Source organism: Pseudopodoces humilis, chromosome 23 (genome assembly GCF_049639895.1).
Source record: "Pseudopodoces humilis isolate 2021_Gansu_Grassland_sample_001 chromosome 23, ASM4963989v1, whole genome shotgun sequence".
Classification (NCBI taxonomy): domain Eukaryota; kingdom Metazoa; phylum Chordata; class Aves; order Passeriformes; family Paridae; genus Pseudopodoces; species Pseudopodoces humilis.
The window spans coordinates 9329882-9356519 of record NC_142222.1 but is presented as its reverse complement, the minus strand read 5'-3'; the positions used below and the strand labels follow the sequence as shown (position 1 = coordinate 9356519).

Below are 26638 nucleotides of genomic sequence, written 5' to 3'. Positions count from 1 at the left end.
TTGAAAGCTGCTTTCCTTTGGTGTGCTGGAAGCTGATTCCCATTGATTTGTGCTGGGAATTAATCAGCCAGCCAAGCACTCACTTATTCCATTTGCCTCTGTGCTTTCTTTCCTTGTAAACGATATCTTTGTAGTTTACTGAGACCATGAATCATGTTGGAGCTTCTGAAGAATTTTCCCCCTCTGTACTCATACATTTTTCATGCTGCTCAAATCATAATCTGGATAATGAGTGTGGGGAGAATATTGCTGTGTGTCTCCAAACCCCTGATTTGCGTAGCTGCCTGCTCTGATATAACACTGACTAATAGAGAACGAACACGGTTAAACTTTGGCTTCAGACTTACAGAGCTGGGCTAGAGAAGCCTGAATGTTCATCTCTGGTGAGCACTCCCTGGCTTGTGCCCTGCCAGTCTTCCCCCAGGCTGCCTCTGAGTTATGGGGCCTGGGCAGATTAATGGGGAGAGTCCCTCATAAATTTATGGGTGAGAAAGGAATTGCTTCCAAAACTTGTGCTGTTCCCCATTAGCAGCAGGCTGTTCCTCCTGAGGCGCTGTGTGTGCACTGTGCTCTGCTGGAAGGTGTTGGCAAAGATGTGTCTGCACATTCCATGTGCAGGGAGATGCAGGTGGATCAGGATTTGGAGCGTGGTGGCAGCTGGGAGCGGGTGCCATGGCCATGCCACACATGGACCTGGATGCAAATCCCATCTAAAGGAGGTCACAATGTTCTTCCCAGGGGATAAACCACGAGCAGGCCAGACACAGCCATCCATAAAACTGTGTTGTAAAGGCTGCTGCTTGATGGGATTTTATGACTGGAATAAAAGAGCTCAGCCCAAGAGCAGAGGGGCTGGAAGCAGGCAGAGGAGCCTTGGCTCTGTGGGGACAGAGGGACACGTGTCCTGCTCCGGGCTCTCTGTTCTGCTGTGTGGGGGTGGGATGGGAGCTGGAGCAGGAGCCCCATTTCCCTGAACACCCTGGGATCTGCAGGGGAGCTGTCCTTGAGTGATGTCAGTTCTGGGGTGCCTCCAGAACACGACCCAACAGCTGATTCCCAAAGCCCCAGTGCTCCTGCGTGGTCCCAGCAGGGAGGGGCTGAGCTCTGTGCCCAGGGCTGCTCCTGCTCACCTCCATGGTGGGTCCGGCCCAGCCAGGGACCTGCTGCATTTGGGAACAGATTCTGGAGCACAGGGCAGAAATAACTGGGCTTGGGAGGAGGAGGAGGAGGTCCAGAGCTCGTTCTCCGTGGCACATGGGCAGGATCTCCATCCCACTGACGTGGCACTGGTTGTCCATGAGACTCTTCCAGACTTGTCACCTTTCCTGCCCCAGTGGCCTTCTCCAAGGTCCCTGGTCACTCAGGAGCATCCCCCCTGTGTCTCCTGTCAAAGCAGCTTTCCAGGATTAGGTGCAGCCTGTGTCACAGCTGGGGACACCTGGCACAGAGCCCTGGGGAGGTGTCACTGCAGGAGGGACCCATGTTTGATGCCATCTCTGGATTGTGGCCTCGCCGCGGGGTCCGGTGTGAGGGGCAGGGTTTGCGGTGGTGGGGTGGGGAGGCCTGAGCTGACTGTCCCGTTTCCCTGTGTCCCCAGGGTGTCACCTACTGCGGGGAGAGCCCTGCCAGCAGCCTGAGCATGGCCAACGTGCCGTGGCACGGGGAGGTGCTGAGCTTCGTGCGGGAGCTGGCGCGGCTGCTCCCGGAGTACGGCATCGCCTGCGAGCACGAGCACTCCAACTGCCTGCTGCTGGCACACTGCAAGGTGAGCATCCTGCCCTGCCTGCAGCAGCCTTCTCCAGTCAGCTGGAATTGGAATTGGGCAGGCTGGAAAAGCCCTCGGGGCTCTCTGTATCCAGCCCAGCACTGCCAAGGCCACCACTGCCCCATGTCCCCAAGTGCCACAAGCACACCTGTGTTAAACCTCTCCAGGGGGTGGCTGGGGACTCCACCCCTGCCCTGGGCAGCTGTGCTAGGGCTGGACAGCCCTTTCCAGGAAGGAATTTCCCCAAAATCCCCCCTGAGCCTCCCCTGGCCCAGCCTGAGGCCGTTCCCTCTCCTCCTGTCCCTGTTCCCTGGCAGCACAGCCCGACCCCCCCGGCTGTCCCCTCCTGCCAGGGACTTGTGCAGAGCCAGAATTTCCCCCTGAGCCTCCTTTTCTCCAGGCTGAGCCCCTTCCCAGCTCCCTCAGCCTCTCCTGGGGCTCCAGCCCCTTCCCAGCTCTGTTCCCTGCCCTGGACATGCTCCAGCCCCTCGGGGTCATTCTTACCATGACAGCTTCTCTGAGCAACCTCTGCCAGGGCCTCACCTCCCTCACAGTTAAAAATACAACTCATATCCAATCTAAACCAACCCTGCTGCTGTTTAAATCCATCAGCCCTTGCAACAGGTCCTGCTGGAAAGGTTTGTCACCATCTTCCCTTCAAGTACTGGAAGGGAAATGAAATTAAATACAAGTGAAATGCAATAAAAAAAAATAATTTTAAAGGATGCAGGAAATTAAAATTAATGAGTACATATTTGCTTTCTGAGCTTCAGAAAGGAATAATAAAAGGACTGCAGAAAAAGATAATAATGTGCCCTCTGGGCACCTGATGAAATTGTAGATTCCTGGAATGCTTTGGGTTGGAAGGGCCTTTAAGCCCATCCTGCTCCATGGCAGGGACACTCCCACTGTCCCAGGAGCTCCAAACCCCATCCAGCCTGGCCTGGGGCACTGCCAGGGATCCAGGGGCAGCCCCAGCTGCTCTGGGCACCTGTGCCAGGCACTGCCCACCCTGCCAGGGAGGAATTTCTCCTGAATATCCAATCTAAACCTACCTTGGAATCTGCAGGGGGAGCAGCTGGGAAGGAGCAGAGAAAACCAGGACACCTGGCACTGGTTGTGTTTGATCTCACCTTAAATTGGCTTTATTTACAGTCTCACTCCTGGCTGTTGCCACTGGCAACTGTTCCTGAGAAAGTAAAATCTCCTTTTGCATTGTAAGGTCCAGGAAAGCAAACAAACAGATTGCAGAAATCTTCTTGAGACAGAATTTAAGCAACACCATTAGCGAGGAGAATAAATTGGTACCTGCCCAGGAGGAATTCAACAGCTGCTTCTCCTTCCAGAGCCATTAGCAGAGGGTGTCTGTGTGAAACAATCTGTCCTCCGTGCTAAAATAGCTAATAAAAAATAAATTTATTTCCATTAGGGTTTAATTTTTGAGTTTCAGGCTCTAGTGAAGAATAAAATCTGTCAGTGCCTATTATTTGCAGGAAAACCTGTGCTCCGGGATTGATCAAACCGGAGTGAGTAATTGCAAAATCAAAGGGGTCTTTGAAAAATTAGGGAGTGGCAGGAAGAGTGTAATAAAATTCATTAAGAAATGTGATTTATTTCACTGTGTTTTCCTAGGTGTGAGTTTGGAGGTGTTCAAACAATGCTCCTGATAAATTTAATGCTGCCATTGAATGCCAGCCTGTAGGAAAGAGTCTGGGAATGTCAGGAATAATTCATCCTGCTGAGATGGATGGGACTCGCTGATTGGCACCTGCTTGTGATGAGTGACAGTTCAGGACTCGAGCTCTGAAGTCTCTTAAGGGCAGGGATTTAGGGAGAAAAGGGATTTTAAGGAGAGCAAGCTGCAGGTTTTATGTCTGGTGTTATTTTCTCTCTCTGGAGGTGACGTGGTGGCACTGAGGTGGGAACTGGGGCACTTGGGGGCCTTCAGGGCCTCACACACATCCCCACCTCAGCACAAGAAAAATGAGCCTTGGGCACCGTGATTTATGCCAGGACAGGTTGCCAGTGCTGTGACTCTGCAGTGTCCCCTCCTGGCTCCAGGGACGCGCTGTAATTCCACGGGCAGGGATGGAGGAGCATCAGCCATGGCTGATTGCAGAGTTTCAGGCTGTCAGCAGTTTTCCCAACCAAAAAAGCTTTTAGCTCTTGGGCACAAAGTCAAGTGCCATTTGAAATGCACAGCCATCAAGTTTGGGGGGAAAGAAATCCACAAAAACCAAGGAGCCGGTCTGTTTTCCCTCTTTTTTTGGATGAAATGCGTAATAAGCTCTTAACTGAGATAAATCCTAATTGAGGCTTCAGCCAAGGCTGGGGCTAAATGAGCAGAGCAGGTCTGGGAGACAAATTCAGCTCCAGCTTGTCAAAGTGAGCCATTCTTCACATGGAAAGAGGATTTGTGTCATTAAACCTCTTCATCTCCCCCATTCCCAAACCCAGCCCTCCTGCCCCTGTCCCTGTCACCCAAATCCATCCCAAGCCCTTGGCACGTGCCTCTGGTGCTTCTCCTGGGCCATTGTCCCAGGCTGGGCTGCCCTGGAGTCACAGTCACAGCTCGGGGTTGGGATGACCTTGGTCCCTCCTGGAGGGGCACCTGGACATGGCCCCAGATCCACAGCTGTCCTGCAGGCCTCCCCCAGCTCCCACACCGAGGGCTTTCCCATGGAAGTGATCGCTGCCAAGGGCAGGAGGCCTGGGAAGGCTTTGGGAAGCATTTTAGAAGCCTCACTCCTGGAAAGTGGGGCTGAACTGGGGGAGGATCTGGTACTTGGAAGGCTCCAGGTGAGCATCCAGCAGTGCATCCCTCATGGAGATACCACAGGATCCTGGCATGGCTCGGAAGGGACCTTAAATGCCATCCCATCCCACCCCTGCCATGGCAGGGACACCTTCCCCTGTCCCAGGTGCTCCAAACCCTGTCCAGCCTGGCCTTGGGCACTGCCAGGGATCCAGGGGCAGCCACAGCTCCTGCCCACCCTGCCAGGGAACAATTCCTGCCCAAAATCCCATCCAGCCCTGCCCTCTGGCACTGGCAGCCATTCCCTGTGTCCTGTCCCTCCATCCCTTGTCCCCAGTCCCTCTCCAGCTCTCCTGGAGCCCCTGCAGGCTCTGCAAGGGGCTCTGAGCTCTCCCTGGAGCTTCTCCTCTCCCGCAGCTCTCCCAGGCTGGCTCCAGAGCAGAGGGGCTCCAGCTGGGGATCCCTGTCCATCCCCACCCAGGAGCTCTCAGCACTCCCTGGGTTTGGTGCTCCCTCACAGTTCCTTTGCTGCAGTTCCAGGTGGATGGCGAGTGGAGGACCTGGATTGACTACGGCCGTTTCCAGGAGCTGGTCAGGGAGCACGAGCGGAGCGGCGGCTCCAGGACCTTCACAGCGGCCGAGTACACGGCCAGGACTCCTCCCTGGGCCCTCTTCGGGGCCAGGGAACGCGGATTCGACCCCTCACACGTGAGATTCCAGCGGAAGAACAAGGCAGGGAACATCTCGGGGTGCTGAGGCTCGCCGCACCCTGAGCCTCCCAGGATTCTGGTTTGGGCTGACACCAATTCCAGATCCATCCACCTGGATTATGCTGGTGTTTGAGAAGAGGGTCAAGCCTGGTTTTAAGCCTTCCTTCCTGTTTCCAGGTCTTCCTGGATGAAGATATTGATAACGTTGTTATCTCGGGACAGATCAGAGCTGGTTCAGCAGCAGTGGGGAGGGGGCAGTGCTGGGGTCTCCTCAGTGGGGAATGTTTGGAGTGGGATGTGGGGCCCGAGGGTTCCTTGGACTCCTGTGCAAGGAGAGCCTGGCAGCAAAACATTCCACATCCCTGAGGAAAAATGCCAGGAGATTTCAGCCCCACAAGGTTGGATCGGGGCAGGAGGGGCTACAGCCAGACCTGGATCCAGAACCTGATCCCTGCTGGGAGCATCATTTTAGGGACTTTGTTCAGTTAAACCCTGGTACCGTTTCCTGCAAAAACCCCACTCCCAAGAAGCCAAAACTTGGGAATGTTGTAAGAGCAGCCCTATGGATACCAGCTTGTGATACCTCTCCAAGTGCCTTCCAACCTCATGGCTTTGGGAATGAGGTTTAAGAGCAGCGTTACCCCACTCCCAGCAGCCCTGAACAACAGGTCCAGTCCTCCAGAGCCCTGTCAGGCTCCAGCTGGGAGTGTCCAGTGTCCAGCTGGGAGTGCCCAGTGTCCAGCTGGGAGTGCCCAGTGTCCAGTGTCCAGCTGGGAGTGCCCAGTGTCCAGCTGGGAGTGCCCAGTGTCCAGTGTCCAGCTGGGAGTGCCCAGTGTCCAGTGTCCAGCTGGGAGTGCCCAGTGTCCAGCTGGGTGTGCCCAGTGTCCAGTGTCCAGCTGGGAGTGCCCAGTGCCCAGTGTCCAGCTGGGAGTGCCCAGTGCTGTAGATGGAGCATCCCCGGGACAGGGGTTCCATTTCTTTTTACAAGCAGCCTCTTTTCTTCAGCTGCACCAAGAGTTTCTAAAGCAGGAGGGAAATAAAGGAGTTTTGCCTCTGGTGTGTGGCTGCTGAGCAGGGTCCGTCAGGGAAGGTGGGAGGTTGGTTGAAGGAGATGAGAAGCAGCAGTGTTGCCCAAGAGCTCTTTCCTAACAGATGTGGGGTGGAAGGGGGAGCGTTGGGTGGGTCCCTGGGTGGTGGATGGTGGCTGCTTCTCCCCAGTGTATTTTTGAAAAATCCCAGACTCCTGGGGTGGGTTGGAGGAACCTTTGAGCCCCTCCTGTTCCACCCCTGCCACGTGAATCCGCTGTCACCGCTCGGGACCAGCCCTCTTGTGCTGCCCTGTGTTTGACTCGGTGGTCCCTGTAACTCCAGCCTGTTTCCTGGAGGTGTTGATGTGGCTCAGGGGGTGCAGGGGGTCCCAGCCTGTTTCCTGGAGGTGTTGATGTGGCTCAGGGGGTGCAGGGGGTCCCAGCCTGTTTTGTGGAGGTGTTGATGTGGCTCAGGGGGTGCAGGGGGGTCCCAGCCTGTTTCCTGGAGGTGTTGATGTGGCTCAGGGGGTGCAGGGGGTCCCAGCCTGTTTCCTGGAGGTGTTGATGTGGCTCAGGGGGTGCAGGGGGTCCCAGCCTCCCTCCTGCCCCCTCTGCTGCAGGGGGCTTTGCCCAGAGCCAAGGCACACAGCATAAACAGGGACCTGCTGCTTCCAAAGCCAACCTGCAGACCCAGCAGGTTCCACTGAGGGGAGAATGGACAAAAATCATTTTAACCCCTTAAAGCCCTGAGGACTGCAGTGCCTGCTCCAGTTCCCCCTTCCCTGGATCCCTTCTGGCTGCTCCGTGGGCTCTTCCCAGCTGTGCTCCCGCTGGATCCTGACTCAGGGGCTGAGTCACCCGGGATGGGAGCTGTGTTTCAGTTTTCAATGAGGATAAATATATTTGTTTCCAAAAAACCTCCAGCAGGAAAACATTCCCCCAAGCAGAGCATTGTCATCCATCAGCTTTGGCTTCATCTGGCTCTGCTCCTAAATCATTTATGATGTTGGAGCTGCTGCTGTGCCCTGAGGGGAAAGGAAGCAGAGATGGGAATGAGTTGAAGGAAGGGAATCATCCTCATTTTGTCACCTGAGGCAGGAGCTGCCAGAGGGAGGGACCCAACCCAGCCAGGACATTTCTGTTCTGGGGCCCCGGAGCTGCTCCCAGGGCTGGAGCCAGGCTGGCAGAGCTGGGAGAGAGGAGAAGGCTCCAGGGAGAGCTCAGAGCCCCTGCCAGGGCCTAAAGGGGCTCCAGGAGAGCTGGAGAGGGACTGGGGACAAGGGATGGAGGGACAGGACACAGGGAATGGCTCCCAGTGCCAGAGGACAGGGCTGGATGGGATTTTGGGCAGGAATTGTTCCCTGGCAGGGTGGGCAGGGGCTGGGATGGAATTGCCAGAGCAGCTGGGGCTGTCCCTGGATCCCTGGCAGTGCCCAAGGCCAGGCTGGATGGGGTTTGGAGCTCCTGGGACAGTGGGAGATGTCCCCGCAGGCAGGGGTGGCACTGGAGGGGCTCTGAGGTCCCTCCCACCCAACCCATCCTGGAATTCCTTGGCGCTGGGTTCTGCCTCAAGGATGAATTTCCACCTTCTCCCCTCCCATTTCAGGACAGGCTCAAGGTCCTCTGGAGCTGCTGGGATGGGTGGATGCCTCACCTGGGCACAGTGACTGGGAGCATCTTCCAAATACAAATTTCTAAACCAAAAAAATCCCCATCCCTTCAGGACAGACTGAAGTCGATGATAAGGTTTGCAAGGAATTACTCCAGAAAAAAAACAACAGCAACAAAAAAAACTACAAAAACAAAACCAACCAACCAGACAAAAACCCCCCAAAAACCCAAATAAACTCTTGAAAAAATTCAGAAACAGCAATTACTTGTAAAACAGGTGGTGAAATCTTCCATCCTCTCCCTGTCTCTGCTGTTCCCATCCCGGGGACTTTCAGAGATGCTGATAACAACATAATCCTCACCTCTGGGGCACCATCTGGGAGATCAAGCTCTGCTAAACTCCCTCTCTGTGCCAGGGGCTGGGCTCAGCTCTTCAATCATCTCAGTGCTGAACTCTGCAGCTTGGGACAGGAGAGCATCAAAGGCAGCGAGGATCAGCTCTTCAGTGAGCAGCCCCGGGAGGGAGGGGAGCTGGAGCCTCCTGTCAGATTCTCCTCATCTCCTGAACCTGGAGATTCCTGCCTGGGCAGGGACTGGGGGGGAGACACTGCACCCCTCTGGAACTGTGGAAATGGGACACAGCTGGGAGCTTCTGCAGTGAAATGGGTTTGGTGCATCCTGGCCATGGGGATCCTCAGCTCCAGAATGTCCCCGAGGGGCTGGAGCGTGTCCAGGGCAGGGAACGGAGCTGGGAAGGGGCTGGAGAATTCCTGAGGGAGCTGGGAAGGGGCTGGAGAATTCCTGAGGGAGCTGGGAAGGGGCTCAGCCTGGAGCAAAGGAGGCTCAGGGGGAAATTCTGGCTCTGCACAAGTCCCTGGCAGGAGGGGACAGCCAGGGGGGTTGGGCTCAAACAGCTTCAGATCCTCTTCCCCTTCCCCTCCAGGGCACATCCAGGTGCCTGGTGGGATTCAGGGATTTGGGATTCAGGGATTTGGGATTCAGGGATTCAGGGATTTGGGATTCAGGGATTTGGGATTCAGGGATTTGGGTTTCAGGGATTTGGGATTCAGGGATTTGGGTTTCAGGGATTTGGGATTCAGGGATTTGGGATTCAGGGATTTGGGATTCAGGGATTTGGGTTTCAGGGATTTGGGATTCAGGGATTTGGGATTCAGGGATTTGGGTTTCAGGGATTTGGGATTCAGGGATTTGGGTTTCAGGTGCCAGAGCAGTGGAGATGGAGCTGTTTGAGTGTGACCCCACTGCTGACCGTGAGAGGAGGTTGGGCTGGAGGCCTCCAGCGGCGCCTTCCATCCCAAAATACCTGGGGATTGTTCCATGGAAGAGCTGAGCTTTGCCCTGGGCCATCCCAAATGTCCAACTCCTGCTCCCCAGCATGGCCAGCCATGGACTGGGGGAATTTTGCTCCCTGTCCCATAACAGGAATCCCCGAGTTCCTCCTGCAGTGAAGGCAAACCCACTCTGCTCTCTGCACCTCAAGGCCCCCAGAACTGGACCCTTTACCCCTCTGCCTTTGGCTCTTCCTGTGATTTTAGGGTGGTTTTTGGGGGGGGTATCTCTTTTTTTCTTAAAGTTCTTTAAGTTGTTATCCAAAATCCAACTTTCCCCAAGGCTTTCTGTGTCTAATCAGCAAATACCACCTGATTATGTGGGGATGAAGTCATTATGTCTCCCTCAGCAAAAAAATCTCCTTCTCTTTCCCCAGGGGGAGGAGAGGCCTTCCCTCAGGATTATGGGATTTAGCAGAGGTTGAAAAGAGAGATCTTGCTTTGTTGCTTAAAGAGCTTAATCTGAAATCCCCTCCAAAGTGAGTGGGGCTTTGCAAATGCTGAGGAAGGGATTGGGGCTGATCCTGCAGGCCTGGAGCTGCAGGTGGGATCAGCCCTCGGGAAGGGCCTCGGAGCACTCCTGGTGTCCTTCCTTGGGGCTGCTCCCCTGGAATTCTCCTGGAATGTGCTTTGGCACAGCCAGATGGGCCCTCCTGGGATTCTGAGCTGAGCCCAACATCCCTGATCCAGGATCCTGATCCGTGGGATTTGCCATTGCCTCTCAAGGCCTCTCACCCTTCAGAGGTTCCACCGCTCCCAGGAGCTCTCCAGGGCTGCTTTGGATGGAGCTCCCATCCCACAGGGCTCTCCCTGTTCCAGCCCTTCCAACAACCCAAAGGGAGCTGGAAAACCATGTGGCTACCTGCTAGATTTATATTTATAGTTATTTTCATTTTTATTTATCCACTCTCCCAAGGTGTGAGAGCTACGGAGGTGCTTGGGAAAAGCTCTCTGAGCTCCCAGCCAGCAGAGGAGCTGCTGCTGGGATCAATCCATCCAGTTCAGGCCAAAACACCCCAAAAGAGGCTCTGTCTCCTCAGCAATAATTTGTTCTGCCTCTACAATTTGTGTGTGTTTCTGGCCCAGTGGGGAAGCTTGTCCCACACTCCAGGGAATTCCACCCAGAGCATCTCCCGATGGAAGGAGGTGGGGACTGCGTGGAAATGTCCCAAACTCTGCTGCAAGGTGTGTGGATGCAACATAAAAACGGCAGGGAAAGTGTGTGTGAGTGCAAAGCAGGGCAAGGCAGGAGGAGAAGAGGAATCCAAGGAGATCTGCAGCTCCCAGAAGGCTGCCCTGAGAGGAGCACTAAGCTGGGATGAATGATGCATGAGATAAAAGCCTGGGCACAGCAGGGAGGGGGAAGGAAGGGTGGTGGGAATGGGGAGATGGATGAGAGGGACGAGCGGAAGAGCCAGAAAAGCAGGGACAGCATTCAGCAGGAGCAGTTTCGTGTTTGCAAGGGGGAGGAGAAAGATAAACCCACAAAACCAAAGCAAAAACCTTGTGGCAAGAATTGCAGTGAGGCTCAGGCTGAGGGTGGCAGGTGGGAGGGATTGGTGACATGAACGGTGTCACCTGGAGCTGTTTTCTGTGTCCAGAGGGAGAAACAGCTCCAGGAGCCCTGCAGGGCCAGGTCCCTCCAGCCAGGCCAGCCAGGGGTGGATCTCCTCCAAACGGGCTCCTTTGGGCTGAAGGAGGAGAAGGGAGAGGGAAAACAAAGGGAAGCCAGAGCCCTCAGGCGCCTGGAAATTGTGAAATTGAAAATGTTTCATCTCATCACTGTTAATGAGTGAATTCCTGAGAGCATGGAATACATCTGTGTGCAGGAGCAGGGGTCAGGGAAGGGCTCCCAAAGCCTCCTCTCCTCAGGGAGCTGAGCCCAGGAGGATGGGGATGGACTCTGGGAGGCAGAGCAGGGATTTGGTGCCTCGGGGAATGAGGGGGAGGAGGGGAAGGAGCCGGGGGTGACCCTGGCAGGTCCCTGCAGAGCCTCTGGTGCTGCTGGGCTGGCTCTGGAGCTGGGCTCCAGCCTCTGCTCTGAGCTGCTCATTGTTTTCCTCACAGCATTGAGTGCTGCAGCCTCTGAGCAGCCTCGTGTCCCTCATTCTCCTTCCTTCCTCCAGCCCATCAAACATTCCTGCCCCCTTTGGCTCCCTGCACGTTTATCCAGACTCCAGCAGCAGCCTGTGCCAGGCCCAGCATCCCAGAGCTCTGTGCTGGACTCCAGAGATCAGGAAATGTCTCTGGAGAGGAGGCAAAAAGCGCTGTGGCTTTCTCCCTGCTCCCCTGAGGTTTCCCAGGAGAGGCTTTGCAGGGTGTGGGTGTTGAGGAGGTTTGGGGGTGCTGGGGCAGAGCCTGGGGAGCAGCAGGACACAAAATTCCTCGCAATTCCTCTGCTCCTGGAGGGATCAGCCCTGCCTGACAAACCCTGCGTGTCTCTGGCAGCGCTCCATCATTCTGATCTGGATTTTGACATCGTGTCTCTCTCTCCAGTCCTAACAGAATGGGAAAGGAAATTATGTGTGTTTGAACAAATCACAGCACTCTGACAGGAGTCAGGAGCAGTTTTAATGAAGCGGATTTGTTCCCTGTCTCATCCTCCTGACTGGTAAATTTAACTTGACTTTGTCCCTTTAAATAAGGGAAATCTGCAGTGCCACATCTGATGCTCCATCAGAGTCTGTAACGCCATCACTCACAGGAGCAATAATATGACACAGATACTTTTTTAATGATAAATGGCTTCCATCATTCTGGAAAAGATCCTGCCTTAAATGGATTGAAATCGTGCAAAAAAACTCTGGGCTTATTCAGCCACTTGTCCTGGGAGCTGTTGGAAGAGCAGATCTTTGGGATGTGTGCTCCAGGATGTGCTGGAGTTTGAGCTGGGCAGGATGTGCAGAAGGGAGCAGGGTGGACACTGCAGGGACTGGGGCTCTGACCTTGGCTTTTCCTGAGGCTGCAGCTGGGAGCAGAGAGAGGAGCAGGAGTTGTTAAAGCTGTCAGCTCCTAAATTCTTCCTTTACATTTGGAAAACCTGACCCAGCCCATCAATAAAGGCTCTTCTGTCCCCACTGTCAGTTAGAGGCTGATTTATGTCCTGAAACTCGATGATTTAGGTCTCCTTCACATTTTTCTTCCAAGCTTTTTTGCCAGTGGAAGTGGGGATTCCCATCATTTGTCCGAGGACAGCTCCCTCTGGGTCCTGCTCAGCCCTGCAGCGTGTCTTGCACAAAATACCACCCACCAACTGTGGAAACAAAAAATCCCTTTTTTCCCATCTCTGGGACCCAGATACTGCTTTTGATTTGCTGTTATCATATCCCCTTACAGCAGACCTGGTAAAGATTAGTTTGATGCTGATTTCTGCCTTTCAAACACAGGTGGAGCTGGGTTTTTTTGCCAGGTTTTCAGCTTTTGAAGGGATCTCTCCTTGGAGGAAAACCTGGCATTGATCAGGGTCAAGATCAGGCTGAAGCCTGTCCTGGGCTGGGCAGGATCAAGGAAGGCAGGAGCCTTTGATGTGGAAAAGAGGCAGGAATGCAGTTTAATTCACAAATCTGGGGGTTTGGGGTGCAGGAGAAGTGCAAAATTTAGGGTCTGTGCAAAAGAACACACGAGAAAAACTTCCAGCACCCAAACCTGACACTGATGGTGTCCAAGGGACCCACCACTGACGCTGTGGCACGTGAGGGGTTTGGGCTCACTGCACAAGCAGCATCTGATTTGTTGTGGCCACGGAGCCGCTCATCCTAAAGAAAAAGGGAAAAGTGAATATTTGCAGTCAAAAGCCAAGAATTCCATGATGCCAGGGTTTGAGATCACTGCACAAGGAACATCTCCTCTGTTGTGGCCATGGATCAGCTCATTCTAAGGAAAAGGGAAGAACCAATATACCACAGTCAAAAGCAAAAATTCCACAAGTGCAGGGTGGCACCGTGAGGTTCATTTGCCACAGACTCTCGGGCTGACAGAAGGGAAGGAATAAACACAAGGTTCATTCCAGAAACACGAGGAGTCAGCTGAAAGCACAAACAAGGCTGAGGCTCTTCCCAAAGTGGAACAGCTCAGCCTCTCCAGCCTGGCCAACTGCAAGCCTGAGCCTGACTGTGTTTGATCTGGGAATCAGATTTAGCCCACACCATCCCAATGAAAAATATCACACGTGGTCTGCACTTCAGGCTATGTTCCAATATCTGAAGGAAGGGATCTTTTAATTGAAAACCTTAATGTTTCTCGTTATATTTAAAATTAGAGCAGAACGGCAATAAAATTGGTCATGGGATTGAGACAAGTTTTCAGGGAGGGAAAGAAATTTATTCTTAATTTTTTACATCGAGGCATCCGTTAAAAGCTTGGGCACATTTGATTACGTCAATGCAAGGATTAATAATTAAAGGAACAACAACCACATGCCTTGGAGAGACAACACGAGAGGCAGCAGGAGCCTCTGAGGACGCCCTGGTTCTGCTGGAACCTCAGCCCTGCCTGCTGCCCCTCAATATTTAGAGAAGCACTTTCCCACCAGGCTCTGCCCTTCCCAGGAACCTCCAGCTGGTGCCCGAAGCCAGGGAAACGGTGCCAGCCCTCGGTATCAGATTGATTTTGAAGGAACACTGCTGCTCCCACAGTTTAGCAGGGGTTCACAGAGAAGCGTTTGGGGTGACCCCTCCAGCCCCAGCAGGAACCCTGGCAGGTGGTGACACTCCAAACCCCCGGGTCAGCATCAGCAGGGACTGATGGAGGAGGAAGCTCCAGAGCCCCCCGTGTCCCCAGAGGCGGATGGATGTCCCCAGAGGCGGATGGATGTCCCCAGAGGCGGATGGATGTCCCCAGAGGCGGATGGATGTCCGCAGAGGCAGATGGATGTCCGCAGGCTGTGGCTGGGATTCGGAGCCGTTCTGCTCCCACTGTGGCCCCCGGCCAAGCAGAATCCTTGGATTTTTGCTCTGCGGATCCATCCGGCAGCCCCAGGGCTGGGAGCGTCCTCCTGGGCCCTGGGGGCGGCTCCAAGCCCTGGACCGAGGGACGGAGTCTCCGACTCCAATGCGCTTTTCCCAACCAGCCCCAAACGGTGCTCCCATCCCTCCCTCCCCATCCTCCCTCCATGGTGGGAATCTTCTCACTCGTTAATAACCCGCTAATTATCCCAGCAGCTTGGAGCTGGGCTGCAGCATGGAATCAGAACCAGCTTTTCCTTTTGGCACCCACCCCTGGGTGGAATTAATGAGGCGAGAGGAAGCCAGAGCTCTCGGGTCAGCCCGGAGAGGGCGGCACGCAGTGATCGGACATCCAGAGCGGGATGTTCCGGGCTGGCCTCGCGGAGGGAGGGCGCATTTTGGGGTCAAACTCTGCAAAAAGAGATAAGGAGGAAGAAAGATGTGCTCCTTGTTTCCTTTGCTTTTCCCCATTCGAGCTCAAAATCGGGACCAAGGAGGGCTCCATGGAAACCCTGCTCTTCATCCCCTCTTCCCTTGTTTGGGAAGGCTGGATGGGCGGCTTGGCCATCCCCGCCCTGCTGGGCAGCCCAAGGAGCCCTGAGAGCCCAGCCTGCTGCAGATGGATGTTCTCATGGAGCTCTGGGGAATGAATGGATCTGGAGAGGGATCTGGAGCTGAAGGAGGGATCAGCGCCACTCACACACCGCCAGCGCCAGGTCGTGTCCCCTCTGCCTTGGCACCAGCAAGTGGCCTCCAAATCCAAATGGAATTGCTTCCCTGCTCACGGGATGTGGGCAGGAGGCTGAGGACCCCGTCTTGCAGAGCTGGGCTGGGGTGACGCAGCTCTTCCCCAACACCCCGGGGTGACACAGCCCTTCCCCACCACCCCAGGGTGACGCAGCCCTTCCCCACCACCCCGCTCCACCCAGGGCTGGCACTGGGAGGGCAACGCCTTTGGGCACTGCCACAGGGCGGTGGCATCAGCAGGACAGAGGGACACGATCCTCCTCCTCCTCCCACTTCTCTGGAGCACTGCTAGAGCACAAACTTTGCTCGGCGCTCCCTGAGGAGCGCTCGGGCTGCCCTCGCCCATCCTGTGGGATCCCTTCTCGCCGCCCACCGAGCCTGCTGGAGGGAGCCGAGGTTTCCAGCCCTGTGCTGCTGCCAGAGCAGCTCCCGGCGCTGCCGGCTCGGGCCCCGGGGGCTGTGGCGATGCCCCCGACGGGCGGCAGGAGGATGCTGGAGCTGCCAGGCCCGGCCGGCAGCGCGGCGCTCCGGGGGGAGCAGCGGTGCCAAATTGGGGTTCTAGCCCTTTAAATCCGATCCGGTACTGCAAAAAAAGGACGAGCGAGCAGGAGAGAGCCTTCGGAGTCTTTTAATTAAAGCTTGTAGCATATTCCGTATTCCCAAGTGGCGGCAGCCGCCCGCGCTTCCCCAGGACACCTCGGGCTCGGCATGGACGGGGACCGCGGCTCGGCGGGCACCGGCGGCTGCAGGTACGGGCGGAGGGACGGGGCTGCGGGCACGGCTTCTCCCCGCTCCTGCTGCCGGCTCGGAGCATCCCCCTGCTTTTCCCGTGTGTTTTCCTTTGCCGGGGAGAGAGCGGAACGCGTCGCTGTGGCTGACGGGGGCCGCTGGCTGGAGGAGCCCTCCCACCGCTCACCTGGGGCCGGGGCTGCCTGTCCTGCGCTCCCTTCCCTCTCCCCCTTCCCTTTTCACTAACCGAGCGCATGACCCGGAGTTGTGGCTTTCCCCCCCCTCGCTGCTCAAATCCCCTCGCTGCCGTTCAGCAGGAGATAACTTGGGATGCCTGGCCCGTAAATCACGGCACAAGTTGGTCCCCGCCCGGCTCCTCTCGGTCCCCCGTGTCTCCCAGGTTAGGGGAGTTCTGCCACATCCTTCCATGCGCATTGCACTGGCAATGCAGAGCGGTTCTGGAGAGCCGAGCCGAGCCAATCCCGGGTTATCGGGATCGGCAGCGTTGTTTGCGCTCCGGAGTCTCCCCGGCACTGTCACCCAGCCCGAGAAATCACCCGATAAATCGTCCTTCGGCAGGAGCCCTGTGCCCAGAGAACATTTAGCTGTGAACTGCCCCACTCAGCCAGAGATTTTCCTCTCCTCTTTAACCGAGTGGCTCTCTGTTTATATTTCCACGCAACGTGGATTTTTCCTTAAATTATGGCTCGTCTTTCCTTCATCCCCGTCTCAGGTGGGTGCATCCTTGGGGTGCCCTGACCTTACTGAGAGCCCATTTGGGTCCCAGGTGAGGATGGGTCCCTGGAGCCCCTCTCCTGCCCGGAGCCCGGAGGGAAAGAGGCTGTGCCAGCAAACGTTTATCCTGGTGCCTATCGCAGGTTAATAACTCTTTTGACAAATAGCAGCTTCCTCGAGGCTTGAAATAGGATTGCAAAAGCAGCCACTAATCTCCTTGAGAAGTGCTCGATGGTGGCCACCTCTCAGGAAATCAGGAGCTGTTTATGTTCTGTGTGTTGAGGCGTTAGCACAGCAAAAAAATCCCGCTTTTCTTAATCCACCGGGAAAAACTCTGCCTTGCCTTCATCTGCCAGGGCGGGGGGCTTGGGGAGGGAATCCTGTGAACTCAGCACTGCCCAAAGCCTACAGCACCGTGGGCTGGGTCGGGAAATGTTTTTTTCTCCTCACCGATGGTGTTTGCCATAAGCGAGGGAGAGACGGGACGGGCAGCAGGGAGAGCAGAGCCGTGGGACGGAGAATGAACATCTGAGAGCAGCACCTGAGGGACCAGGAGGCTGTGGGCAGCAAAACACCGCCTGGAGCGGTGCAGGAGTGAAACTCGGAGAGGAGGAGGAGGCACAGAGCCTGCAAGGACAGAGGGAAATGTGAATGCTGAACTCCCGGAGCGCGGGGCTGTGCGGGCTCAGGGATGCTGAGTTTTTTGGGGTTATCGCCTTTCCCTGCTTTCCCCAGCAGCTCCCACCCCTGCCAGTGCTTCAGCCATCCGTGACTTCCGTGACATTAGGAAGGAGCTTGTCCCCCGTGACCGAGAGGTGGGATAATGGCTCCATTGTTCCCAGCTCCAAGGGAACAAAATGACACGGCAAGGAAAGCTGGAAGTTAAAAAGCCCTGCTCCCGTGCTCTGCCAGGGCTGCAGGCGGGCTCTTCTCGGCTGAGGCCCGTGGAACCCGCTCCCTCCATCCTGCAGAGCTGGAGAGCACCGAGCAGGGCTTGCAAACCAAAAAATACAAGCAGCGTGTTGAAAGATGAACAAAATGTGCATCTTTTTTCAGCAAAGCAGCTCAAGCACACGGAGGGTGTGGAGTAATTATTTATAGTGCAATCAGCAGAAATAATAGAATGAAATGAAGGGCTGAAAAGTTTTGCTGACTCTCAGGGAATGCGTCCTGGCACAGACGGATCATTCCCGGGCCCAGCCCTTCACATCTCCAGCTCTCCCAGGAGCAGCCTGGACACACAGCAGAGCTGGGATGCAGGGAGAGCTGCTGGGAGCTGGTCCCAGCGGGAGGATGGAGCTTCTGTGGCAGCTGCCACGTCCCTCCTGAGCCTGCCAGCCCGGCTGTGTGTCCTGCTGGATGCCCGAGCAGGGAAGGAGCAGCGAGCTGCGAGGGCAGGGGCTGCGTGCCCAGGTTTGACTTTTCCATTCCATTCGGGGAGCTCTGGGGTTAAGCAGGGGGTGAGGGGATGTTTGTGAGATCAGCAGGCACTGTGATCCCGTGTTTTGTGCTCTGTAATTGAGCTCCCAGCGCTGGGTTTCAGTCACTCTGGAGCCCAGGGACTGGAAGGATTGGCAGGCACGGGGAATTGCTCACCTGGAATTGCTCACCTGGAATCTGTCACTCACAGTGACCATGACCTGCACCAGGAGCTCTTTTCTAAAGGGAGATAATTGAGTTTGAACTCCTCTTTGTGGGGATAAAAAGTCCCCTTTGGCGTTACCCCCCCTTTCTCTTCACCCAGGGGTGGTGAGTGTGCCAAGCTTGTCCCTCCCCATCCGGGCAGATGTTGGAGGTGGCTGCTGAGGTGGGAAGGGTGAATTGAGCCCTGATTGAGCAGCAGGCCCTGAGCAAGTGAGGCAGAGTCCCCAGGAATGCTCTGTGGGTCGGGTTCTGAGCAGCCCCAGAGCCCTTTCCTTCCCCAGGCTCCTTGACAGCACCACCAGTGACCGTCCTGGGCTGACTTCAAAGGTTCCTCCAGGCCATTTGCTCCATCTCTCCCTGCCTGTCCATTTCCAGACAGCTGGCATTTTCCTGCTCCAAACTAGAGCTGAATTTCTGAGGAAGACGCAGAAAAATAATTCCATTTTTATTGTAGGCGATAACCTTTCCTACTTCCTTGACTCTGTGGAGTGGAAAGAGCCCAGGCACACGAGGCAGAGCTCTCGTTTCTGCTTTCCCTCTGCCAGTCACCTTTAAACAAAAGGAACCCAGCAGGGTATCTGGAGCAGGAAGGGACCAGTATGGATCTGACGGAGATAAAACCTGAATTTACTACTTGGAGCTGCTGGAATCTAATAGATTCTTCTATTTGGAGCAAGGGATGTTTGTCAGGCCCGTTCTCCATCTCTGGCAGGGTACTGCAGTTGGATTAGTCGTTCAGAACTCGGGAATGGTGAAATCGCAGTTACTGAGGGAAGGGCTGGAGGGACAGACACCAGCACGGTGTGACAGGATCCAGACGTGGACCTGCAGGGATGGATCACCCTGCCCACGGTCCTGACCTGCCCTGCTGGTCTGGGTGGCCTCAGGGCAGCTTTGTCCAGCTCACACTGTGCTCTTGTCTCTGATGTTTTCACCCCTTTTCTGCCCCTCCTTTGGGATGTGTTTTAGCCTTTTGAACAGAAGCCACTCTCGGTGCACTATTTTAACTGGAATGGGAGAGGAGAGGCTGCCCAGACAATGTTCCCTCGTGTTCCATGGTCACCCAGAGACTGCCAGAAACCGATGTCTGCTGGAGGCTGCTCTTTAAATAGAGTTCAACCAAACCGTGTTGGGTGCCCTGGGGATCCTTGAGAGCAGATTTTCAAGAAAGTCCTGTACAGATGTTGCTGAGTTTGATGGAGGTTTCACCCTTTAAATCCTCCTGTGCTCAGAGCTGACTGACTCTGGGCTGCTCCTGGCTCCAGCCAAAGCCTGGACTCCAGTTTGAGACCTGCCCAAGTGCTCTCAGGCTCTGTTTTGAGTGGGATTAATAAACCCTCAGGAGCTGCTGATGGCTCACTGGAGCTGGCGGGAGGCCCCTGCTGATTTTGGAAAGGTTTCTCCTGGAGGCTCCACTGCAAGAGCAAAGGCAGGAAGGGGCTGGCACCCCCAGAGCTGCGAATCAAACAGGAACCCATTCAGAGCGTGCTTTTATTTCTGCTGCCTCATAAATCCACTGTGGCAAAGCAGCCTATGGAGCTGGGAAAGGATTAACTTGGGAAGAGTAAAGGTCTCCCGGGGGTTAAGCACAAGAAAGCTGCTGGTTCTTCAGAACAAGGAGCTGCTGTGGAGCTGTGGAGGAGTCACCGGGCTGGCTGCCCTGGGGATGTTTGTGCCTTGTAATGATGTGACACCTCAGCTGGCTCCAGGCCTGGGGCTGTGCAGGAGGAGACAGCAGGAGAGTGTCACAGAACCCCGGGCTGGGCCAGGCTGGCGGGGACACAGAGCGTCACTGGTGCCACCTCCCTGCTCCAGCCCAGAGCACAGGGCACCGCATCGTGTCCAGAGGGCTCGGGAATATCCCCGCTCAGGGAGACTCCAGCCCCTCCCTGGGCAGCCTGGGCAGGGCTGGGCAGTGCCCAGGGCACGAGTTGTGCCTCCTGTGCAGGGGGAATTGCTGGGCTCGGTCCCTGCCCGTGGCTCTGGTGCCACTGCTGGGCCCCTGAGCAGAGCCCGGGCTCTGCTGGGAGCCCTCCCTGCACACAGGGACAGCCAGGGCTGAGGCCCCTCTCAGCTGGGGCTCCTCTCCAGGCTGAACAGCCCCAGCTCCCTCAGCCTTTCCTCCACAGGGAGATGCTCCAGGCCCTCCTCATCCTCACAGCCTGTGCTGGGCACACTCCAGGGGCTCCTGTCCCTGCTGTGCTGAGGATCCAGAGCTGGACACAGCACTCCAGAGCAGCCTCCAGGGCTGGGCACAGGGGCAGGGTCCAGGGCTGGGCACAGGGGCTCCTCTGGGCCTGGAGAAACCCCAGGCTGCCTTCCCTCCTCCCTCCCTGCCACTACCCAAGGCAAGCCCATGAAAAGTCCCTTAAAGTTATTTATTTTTGGTGGTAATTTATTTTTGGTGATGCCATGCCTGAGATTCACCCTAAAGGGTTTGAAAGAACAGATTAGCTGAGTTTTAAAGTGTGAATTATGAAGAGAACCTGCTCTGTGCAAAGCACAGGGTCACCCTTGATGATTCAATGGGCTTTTCTTGACCATTAGTTAAACACTTTATGTCCAAACTGTGATCCACATAAAACTGCTGCTCTCAGTGTCCAGCAGCTCCAGGAGGAAATATTTTCTTCTCTGGCAGGAGGAAAAAAGCCACAGAGACTCAGGGCATTGGGATTGGAGCTCCATCCTTGGGACTCTCTCCAGTGAGGACAAATTCCCCTCTCTCCTCACATCCTGGCCAAGGGCAAGTGCAGCCCATTCCTCCTCCATCTTCCCAGCTCCTCCCAACCCCTGCTGAAAACTTCCTGAGCTGAAGGCTGTCTGTCACTCTCAAGGCATTATTTTCCTCCTCTTTTGAGCACTTGACGTCTTCCAGGAAAAAATCAACAACATAATTGGGCACTATTTGCAAAAACATTTCCTCTGCCTTTTGCTTTTTTTGAAACGATTTCTTGGTAATTTCCTCGGATATCTCTTGGGTCTGGTGCTGTGCAAAACAGCAAATGTTTGTTCTCTATTGCCTTTGCTCTGTGATGTTGAAGATGTGATGAAACTCTGGTTTAATGTCTCCTACATCCCTTTCAAGCATCTCTTTGCCAGTCTGAAGGGCCCTGGATCTATTTCCGTGCAGAATTCACCCTCTGTCTCTGTCCAAGCTCCTTTCCCTCCTCTCTCCCTTCCCGAGTGCTGTGAGCAGGGATTTATTCATCCTGCAGGTGCACAGCAGAGCCAGACAGCAGCACAGCTCCAGTTTGTTCTGTTTCTCTGGCAGAAATCTCCCACACTGGATTTTCCTGTGGCTGTTTCCAAAGCAGCCTCCACACCCCCCATGATTCCTTCCTGGGGTCTTTTCTCCTGAGCAGGATTTGGCACTGAAGTTCAGCTTTCAGACCTCAGGCACTGGGTTTTGTAGGATTTTTGTGCAGCTGTTGCAGCAGTTCAGGGTTTGCTGATCCTGCCTGACTCTGTGGCATTAACAAAAGTTGGCACTGCACTCACACACCTCCAGTCCCCAGATAATTTCCCAATAACTGAGTTGGGTCTATTTTACAGGGCTCTCTGGGGCTGCAGTGGGAAGTTGTTTCCATTATGAAAACCGACTGCTCATCTTTGTTTCTGCCTCCTTTTGCCATCCCCTCCAGAATGAGAAGGAACTCAAACAATTCCCTCTCCCTTTCAGCCTGGCTGTCTCTCCTGAGCTGTGCTGGGTCTCACCCATCAGCCACAGCCCCTGCCCGATTCCTTCCCCTCCCTGCCCGATTCCTTCCCCTCGTGCTTCTGACGAGGTTTTGGTGTCACCTTTCCACTGAGTTGTTGTTCAGCCCCTTGTTGCCCACCCCACTGCTCCTGTCTCAGCAGTTTGTCACATCCAGGGATCTCTTTCCTCCCTGGATACTCCTGGAGCGAGTGGTGCCTCTTAACTCCCCTGCTCTGCTGGGCTGTGGCACAACCTTTCTTCCTTTTCCCTCTGGTTGGTTTGGCAGTCTGTGATTATTCCAGGTTTGCAACAGAGAGTTTAAAGCAGTTATTTTAATCTTGTAACTTCTCCTTTTTTATTTCTATTCAAGCAGCTTCTCAATTTTTAATGCGTTATATAATTTTTTAAAGTTATATAACAATCGGTATATTGGGTGTTTGTACATTTATACTTTTTATTAATGTTGAATGTATGTATTTCCCAGAGGACACATATAGATACAGTCAGGTGTGTACAAATCTCTGTGTGGTGTATCTGTATCTGCAGTCAGAGGAGCGATTCTGACACCCTGGATTGCTCCTGGCTGTCTCAGAGCCAGAGCTGGTTTTCTGCTGCCAGGCTCGATGTTTTCACATCCAAAGGTTGTGTTGGTCCCCACATTATAATAATAATAATAACCCCTGCCCCAGGCCCTGGGTTAAACCCCTGAGGGTGAGGATCCGGCAGGAGCTGGGATGTGCTGCCTGCTCCCCTGGGCAGAAAGGCTTGAGCCAAGGTTCTCCCTGGCAGTGGAGTCACCTCCCAGCTCCCGCTTGTCTTTGGGGGTTTCCCTCGTGTTCTGCTGCTGCTGCCTTGCCCTGGGTGAGTTATTCACTGGACATGGAGAAAAGCTCCCTTTGCTGCCTGTTTTTCGGTGTGGGATGAGGTGTGTGAGCTCTGTGCTGTGTCCCAGGGATGTTCAGGCAGCCCCGTGCTGCTCCCAGCCCCTTCTCCAGAGGTGAAGTCTGGAGCAGCTGCTCCCTTTCATTTCAACTGTGGCCTTTGGGCTAATAACAAACCTGGAAAATAACCACATGTTCCCTGAATTATAGGGCAGATGTTAAATTCCCCGGGATGAGGAGGTGTCAGCCTGATGGAAGAAGTGATGTGAGGACCTTTCTTTTTCCTTGGAGCTGGCTTTCTCCTCTTACAAGCAGAGCTGGTGATCTGCCAGTGGAGAGAAGAGAAAGCTTTGGTTTGGGGCCAGCCCCACCTTTGCCCCGTGCCTGTGTTTGTGTGTGTGCTTGTGTTTGTGCCTGTGTTTGTGTGTGTTTGTGTGTGTGTGCTTGTGTTTGTGCCTGTGTTTGTGTGTGTGCTTGTGTTTGTGCCTGTTTGTGTGTGTTTGTGTGTGTGTGCTTGTGTTTGTGCCTGTGTTTGTGTGTGTTTGTGTGTGTGCTTGTGTTTGTGCCTGTGTTTGTGTGTGTGCTTGTGTTTGTGCCTGTGTTTGTGTGTGTTTGTGTGTGTGTGCTTGTGTTTGTGCCTGTGTTTGTGTGTGTTTGTGTGTGTGCTTGTGTTTGTGTGTTTGTGTGTGTGCTTGTGTTTGTGCCTGTGTTTGTGCCTGTGTTTGTGTGTGTTTGTGTGTGTGTGCTTGTGTTTGTGCCTGTGTTTGTGTGTTTGTGTGTGTGCTTGTGTTTGTGCCTGTGTTTGTGTGTTTGTGTGTGTGCTTGTGTTTGACAGGTCCTGGGATGGGGACAGGTCCTGGGATGGGGACAGGTCCTGGGATGGGGACAGGTCCTGCTCCCGTGCTCCTCCACCGTTAATGACACTGCAGGGAAGGACCCTCCTGGATTCCTCCCTCTTTTTCACACCCTGCACGGGGCAGGGACAGAAATGAAGAAAGTGATTTCCTGCTAAGGGAATTCAGCAGGATTTAGGATGTGCAGGCAATCTCCCGAGCACAGATACCTGATCTAAACAGGCTGTCACAAGGCTGGATCCCCCAGGCAAAGAACGGATTGTTGGCCATCCCGAAGTTAAAAAGAAACATGTGGGGAGCAGGGAACTGGATTTTGGGTGGCTCCCCCATTTCTGGGAGTTCCCCTTCCCTTGTCCTTCAGGAGCAGTTGAGAGCCATTCACTGCTCTCCGCTGATTAATGGGCTGCTAATGGCATTACTTATTTCATTATCCAATCTGCAAGAGCAGTCATTATCTAGGGAAAAGGAAAGTCCATTTCTTACTGGCATGAAGCGCTTGGCTGGTGGGGAAAAGTGCAAGGTTCACATTTAGGAAGAGGAGCAAGAGGAAAATGTCTTTGCAGGAAGAAAATTTGCACTGAAAGTTTGTGTGTATATCCAAGTTTGTGTGTTATCTCCCAGTCTGTGTGTATCTCCGACTGTGTGTATCTCCGACTGTGTGTATCTCCGACTGTGTGTATCTCCGACTGTGTGTATCTCTGTGTGTATCTCCGACTGTGTGTATCTCCTTTCCAAAGGTGGAGCTCAGATGTCAGAGGAGGTGTAGCATATCACAGAGATCAAATCACACAGATAAAAGAGGTGCCCCAAAACACAAGGACTGCATCAAGAGGGTGCCCTCAGAGGGCTGGGATAACAGTGATGGTAGTAATAATAATAATAATAATTAGAATTAATAATAATACACCTTGGAGGTCAGAGCTCAGGTGCTTGAGGTATTGTGCAATTGCAGGTAAAGAAATTGCTGCTTCCAATTCTCCTGGCACAAAAAGGGAGAGCGGGGCCAGCTGGCGAGTGACAGATGGGCAGGGGACAGCGGGGAGGGGACAGCCGGGAGGGGACAGCCGGGAGGGGACAGCCGGGAGGGGACAGCGGGGAGGGGACAGCGGGTACGGAACAGTCGGGAGAGGACGGCAGACAGGGGACAGCCGGCCCGGGGCCCGGCCGGAGCGAGGCTGGCACGAAGCCGGGTCAGGAAGGATAACCACGGGCATGTGTGGGGCACCCGGGGGCACCGGGGGCAGCAAAGGACGAGGAGTAAAGGGTCTGTGAGGGGAGAGCGAGGGCCTGAAGGGCCAGAGATCCATGGGATCTGCTGAGCTGCGAGAATCCGCAGGGATCGTGGAAGTTGAGCTCGTGGCCCTGCTCAGGGCAGTCCCTAAAGCACCCCACGTGCCTGTGAGCATCGTCCGAACGCTCCTTGCCCGCGGGTGATGCCCCAAAAGGAAGGGGACGGGGGCAGGGACCCCGAGCGAGGCGCTCCGGGCTGGGTCTGGTGCCGGGGAGCTCATCCCGTGTGGATGTGTGGGGGAGCCTTTCCAGCCTCCTTCCCAAGGAATGCTCTGGAAGCCGCTGGTCCGAGCTCTCCCAGCCCCGGCCCTTCCCTTCCCTCTGCTCGGTGCCAGCACAGGAGCTCATGGCCGGTGTCCCAGAGCGCGGCATTCCCGTGGCATTCTCCATGGCATTCCCGTGGCATTCCCGTGTCATTCCCGTGGCATTCCCGTGTCATTCCCGTGTCATTCCCGTGTCATTCCCGTGGCATTCCCGTGGCATTCCCGTGTCATTCCCGTGTCATTCCCGTGTCATTCCCGTGTCATTCCCGTGGCATTCCCGTGTCATTTCCGTGTCATTCCCGTGGCATTCTCCATGGCATTCCCGTGTCATTCCCGTGTTATTCCCGTGGCATTCTCCATGGCATTCCCGTGACATTCCCGTGTCATTCCCGTGACATTCCCGTGTCATTCCCGTGACATTCCCGTGGCATTCTCCATGGCATTCCCGTGATATTCCCATGTGTTCCCTGCAAACCCCGCTTTTGGCGGCAGCTGCACATCTGTTCCAGCTGTGGCCGCTCGGTGCCGCGTTGCTGTCCCGCTCCCCGGCAGGAATTGCCGGGGTTCCAGCGAGCGCCGAGCCCCGGCCGTGCGGGCTCTCAGCTTCGTGTTCCTCGCCCGCAGGGTCGCGCTCCGGGCTCGCCCGGCCCCATGATGAGCTCGCCCAGCTCCCGGAGCCCCCGGACTCGAGTGCCCGATGGGGCTGATCCAGGAGCCGGCACAGGGACAGCCCGAGCATGAGAGCGGCCGCGGGGATGAAGCTCCCGGAGAGGAGGAGGAGCCGCCGCAGCGGAGCCGGCAAGCCGAGATCCCCTCCTGGCAAGTGATTTTCTCCTCCCCGATCCCTTCCCGAGGGAGGGTGGGCTGGGCACGGCTCTGGGGGGATGAAGGATCCCTGCTCCCAGCCCCGGGAGCGCTGCTGAACGCGGACAAACCCCGAGCATCCCCCGGGAGGGCAAAGGGACCCTGGGCAGGAGCCAAAGGTGGGTCCAAATCGAGCCAGCCCCTCCTTTCCCTCTGCCTCGTGCCTGGGAAGTCCGAGTGGAATTTTGGAAGCCCTGGTAGCCTTGGAAATTGATTTTTTTTTTTTTTTTTTTCTATTACTTTTCTTTCTTCACCATTTTGAAAAATGGCTTGACTCACAGTTGCATGGGGCTGTGGGGACTCGCAGCAGACCATCTGTTTCAGCTGTTAACAGTCATTAATTCTTTCACATTTTTTGCTACTTTTGAGACACTTTGGGGAAAAAAAAATATGTTCTGGATGGCATTGGAGGAGTTCAAAGTCACTAACATATCTTTCTCAGAGAAACAATGTGCTGTGAATGCAGTTGTTCTAAAAGAAATACATTTTTATTGGCTTTCTAAACGGGGAACTTGTCTCCTGTGGCCGTGCAGGAGGACACGGTGTTTATCTCCTTTTCACCATGTGTTTGGCTCATACCTGCACTGCAATGCACGGACTGAGGCTTTTTCTGGGTTGGATCTATTGCAGAAAGGTTTTCATTTAAAAAAACACGGTGAGGTTTTCTCTTAAGCCGTTTCTGGGCCCAAGCGCTCGGTGATTAACCCAGCCGGGTTTTCTGCAGCCCTCCTGCTCAGGCCCTGGGAGATTCCTCCCTCCTGGGACAGGCTGAT

General features: G+C 54.9%; 2 protein-coding genes across 11 annotated transcripts in view; both read left to right on the top strand.

Annotated features, from left to right (window-relative positions):
- Window positions 1-6404, top strand: part of LOC102104404 (S-adenosyl-L-methionine-dependent tRNA 4-demethylwyosine synthase TYW1) — a 53484-nt gene extending 47080 nt beyond the window's left edge. For all 10 annotated transcript variants that reach the window (XM_014255142.2, XM_014255140.2, XM_088066136.1 and 7 more), the window contains 2 exons: window positions 1598-1765; window positions 5055-6404. In XM_014255142.2, the coding sequence (XP_014110617.2) occupies window positions 1598-1765; window positions 5055-5276 (390 nt within the window). In that variant the 3' untranslated portion in view covers window positions 5277-6404. The remainder of the gene's footprint in view (window positions 1-1597; window positions 1766-5054) is intronic.
- An 8798-nt stretch (window positions 6405-15202) lies between these two features.
- Window positions 15203-26638, top strand: part of CALN1 (calneuron 1) — an 83413-nt gene continuing 71977 nt past the window's right edge. The window contains exons 1-2 of the mRNA XM_005525886.2: window positions 15203-15657; window positions 25626-25820. Of these exons, the coding sequence (XP_005525943.1) occupies window positions 25699-25820 (122 nt within the window). The 5' untranslated portion in view covers window positions 15203-15657; window positions 25626-25698. The remainder of the gene's footprint in view (window positions 15658-25625; window positions 25821-26638) is intronic.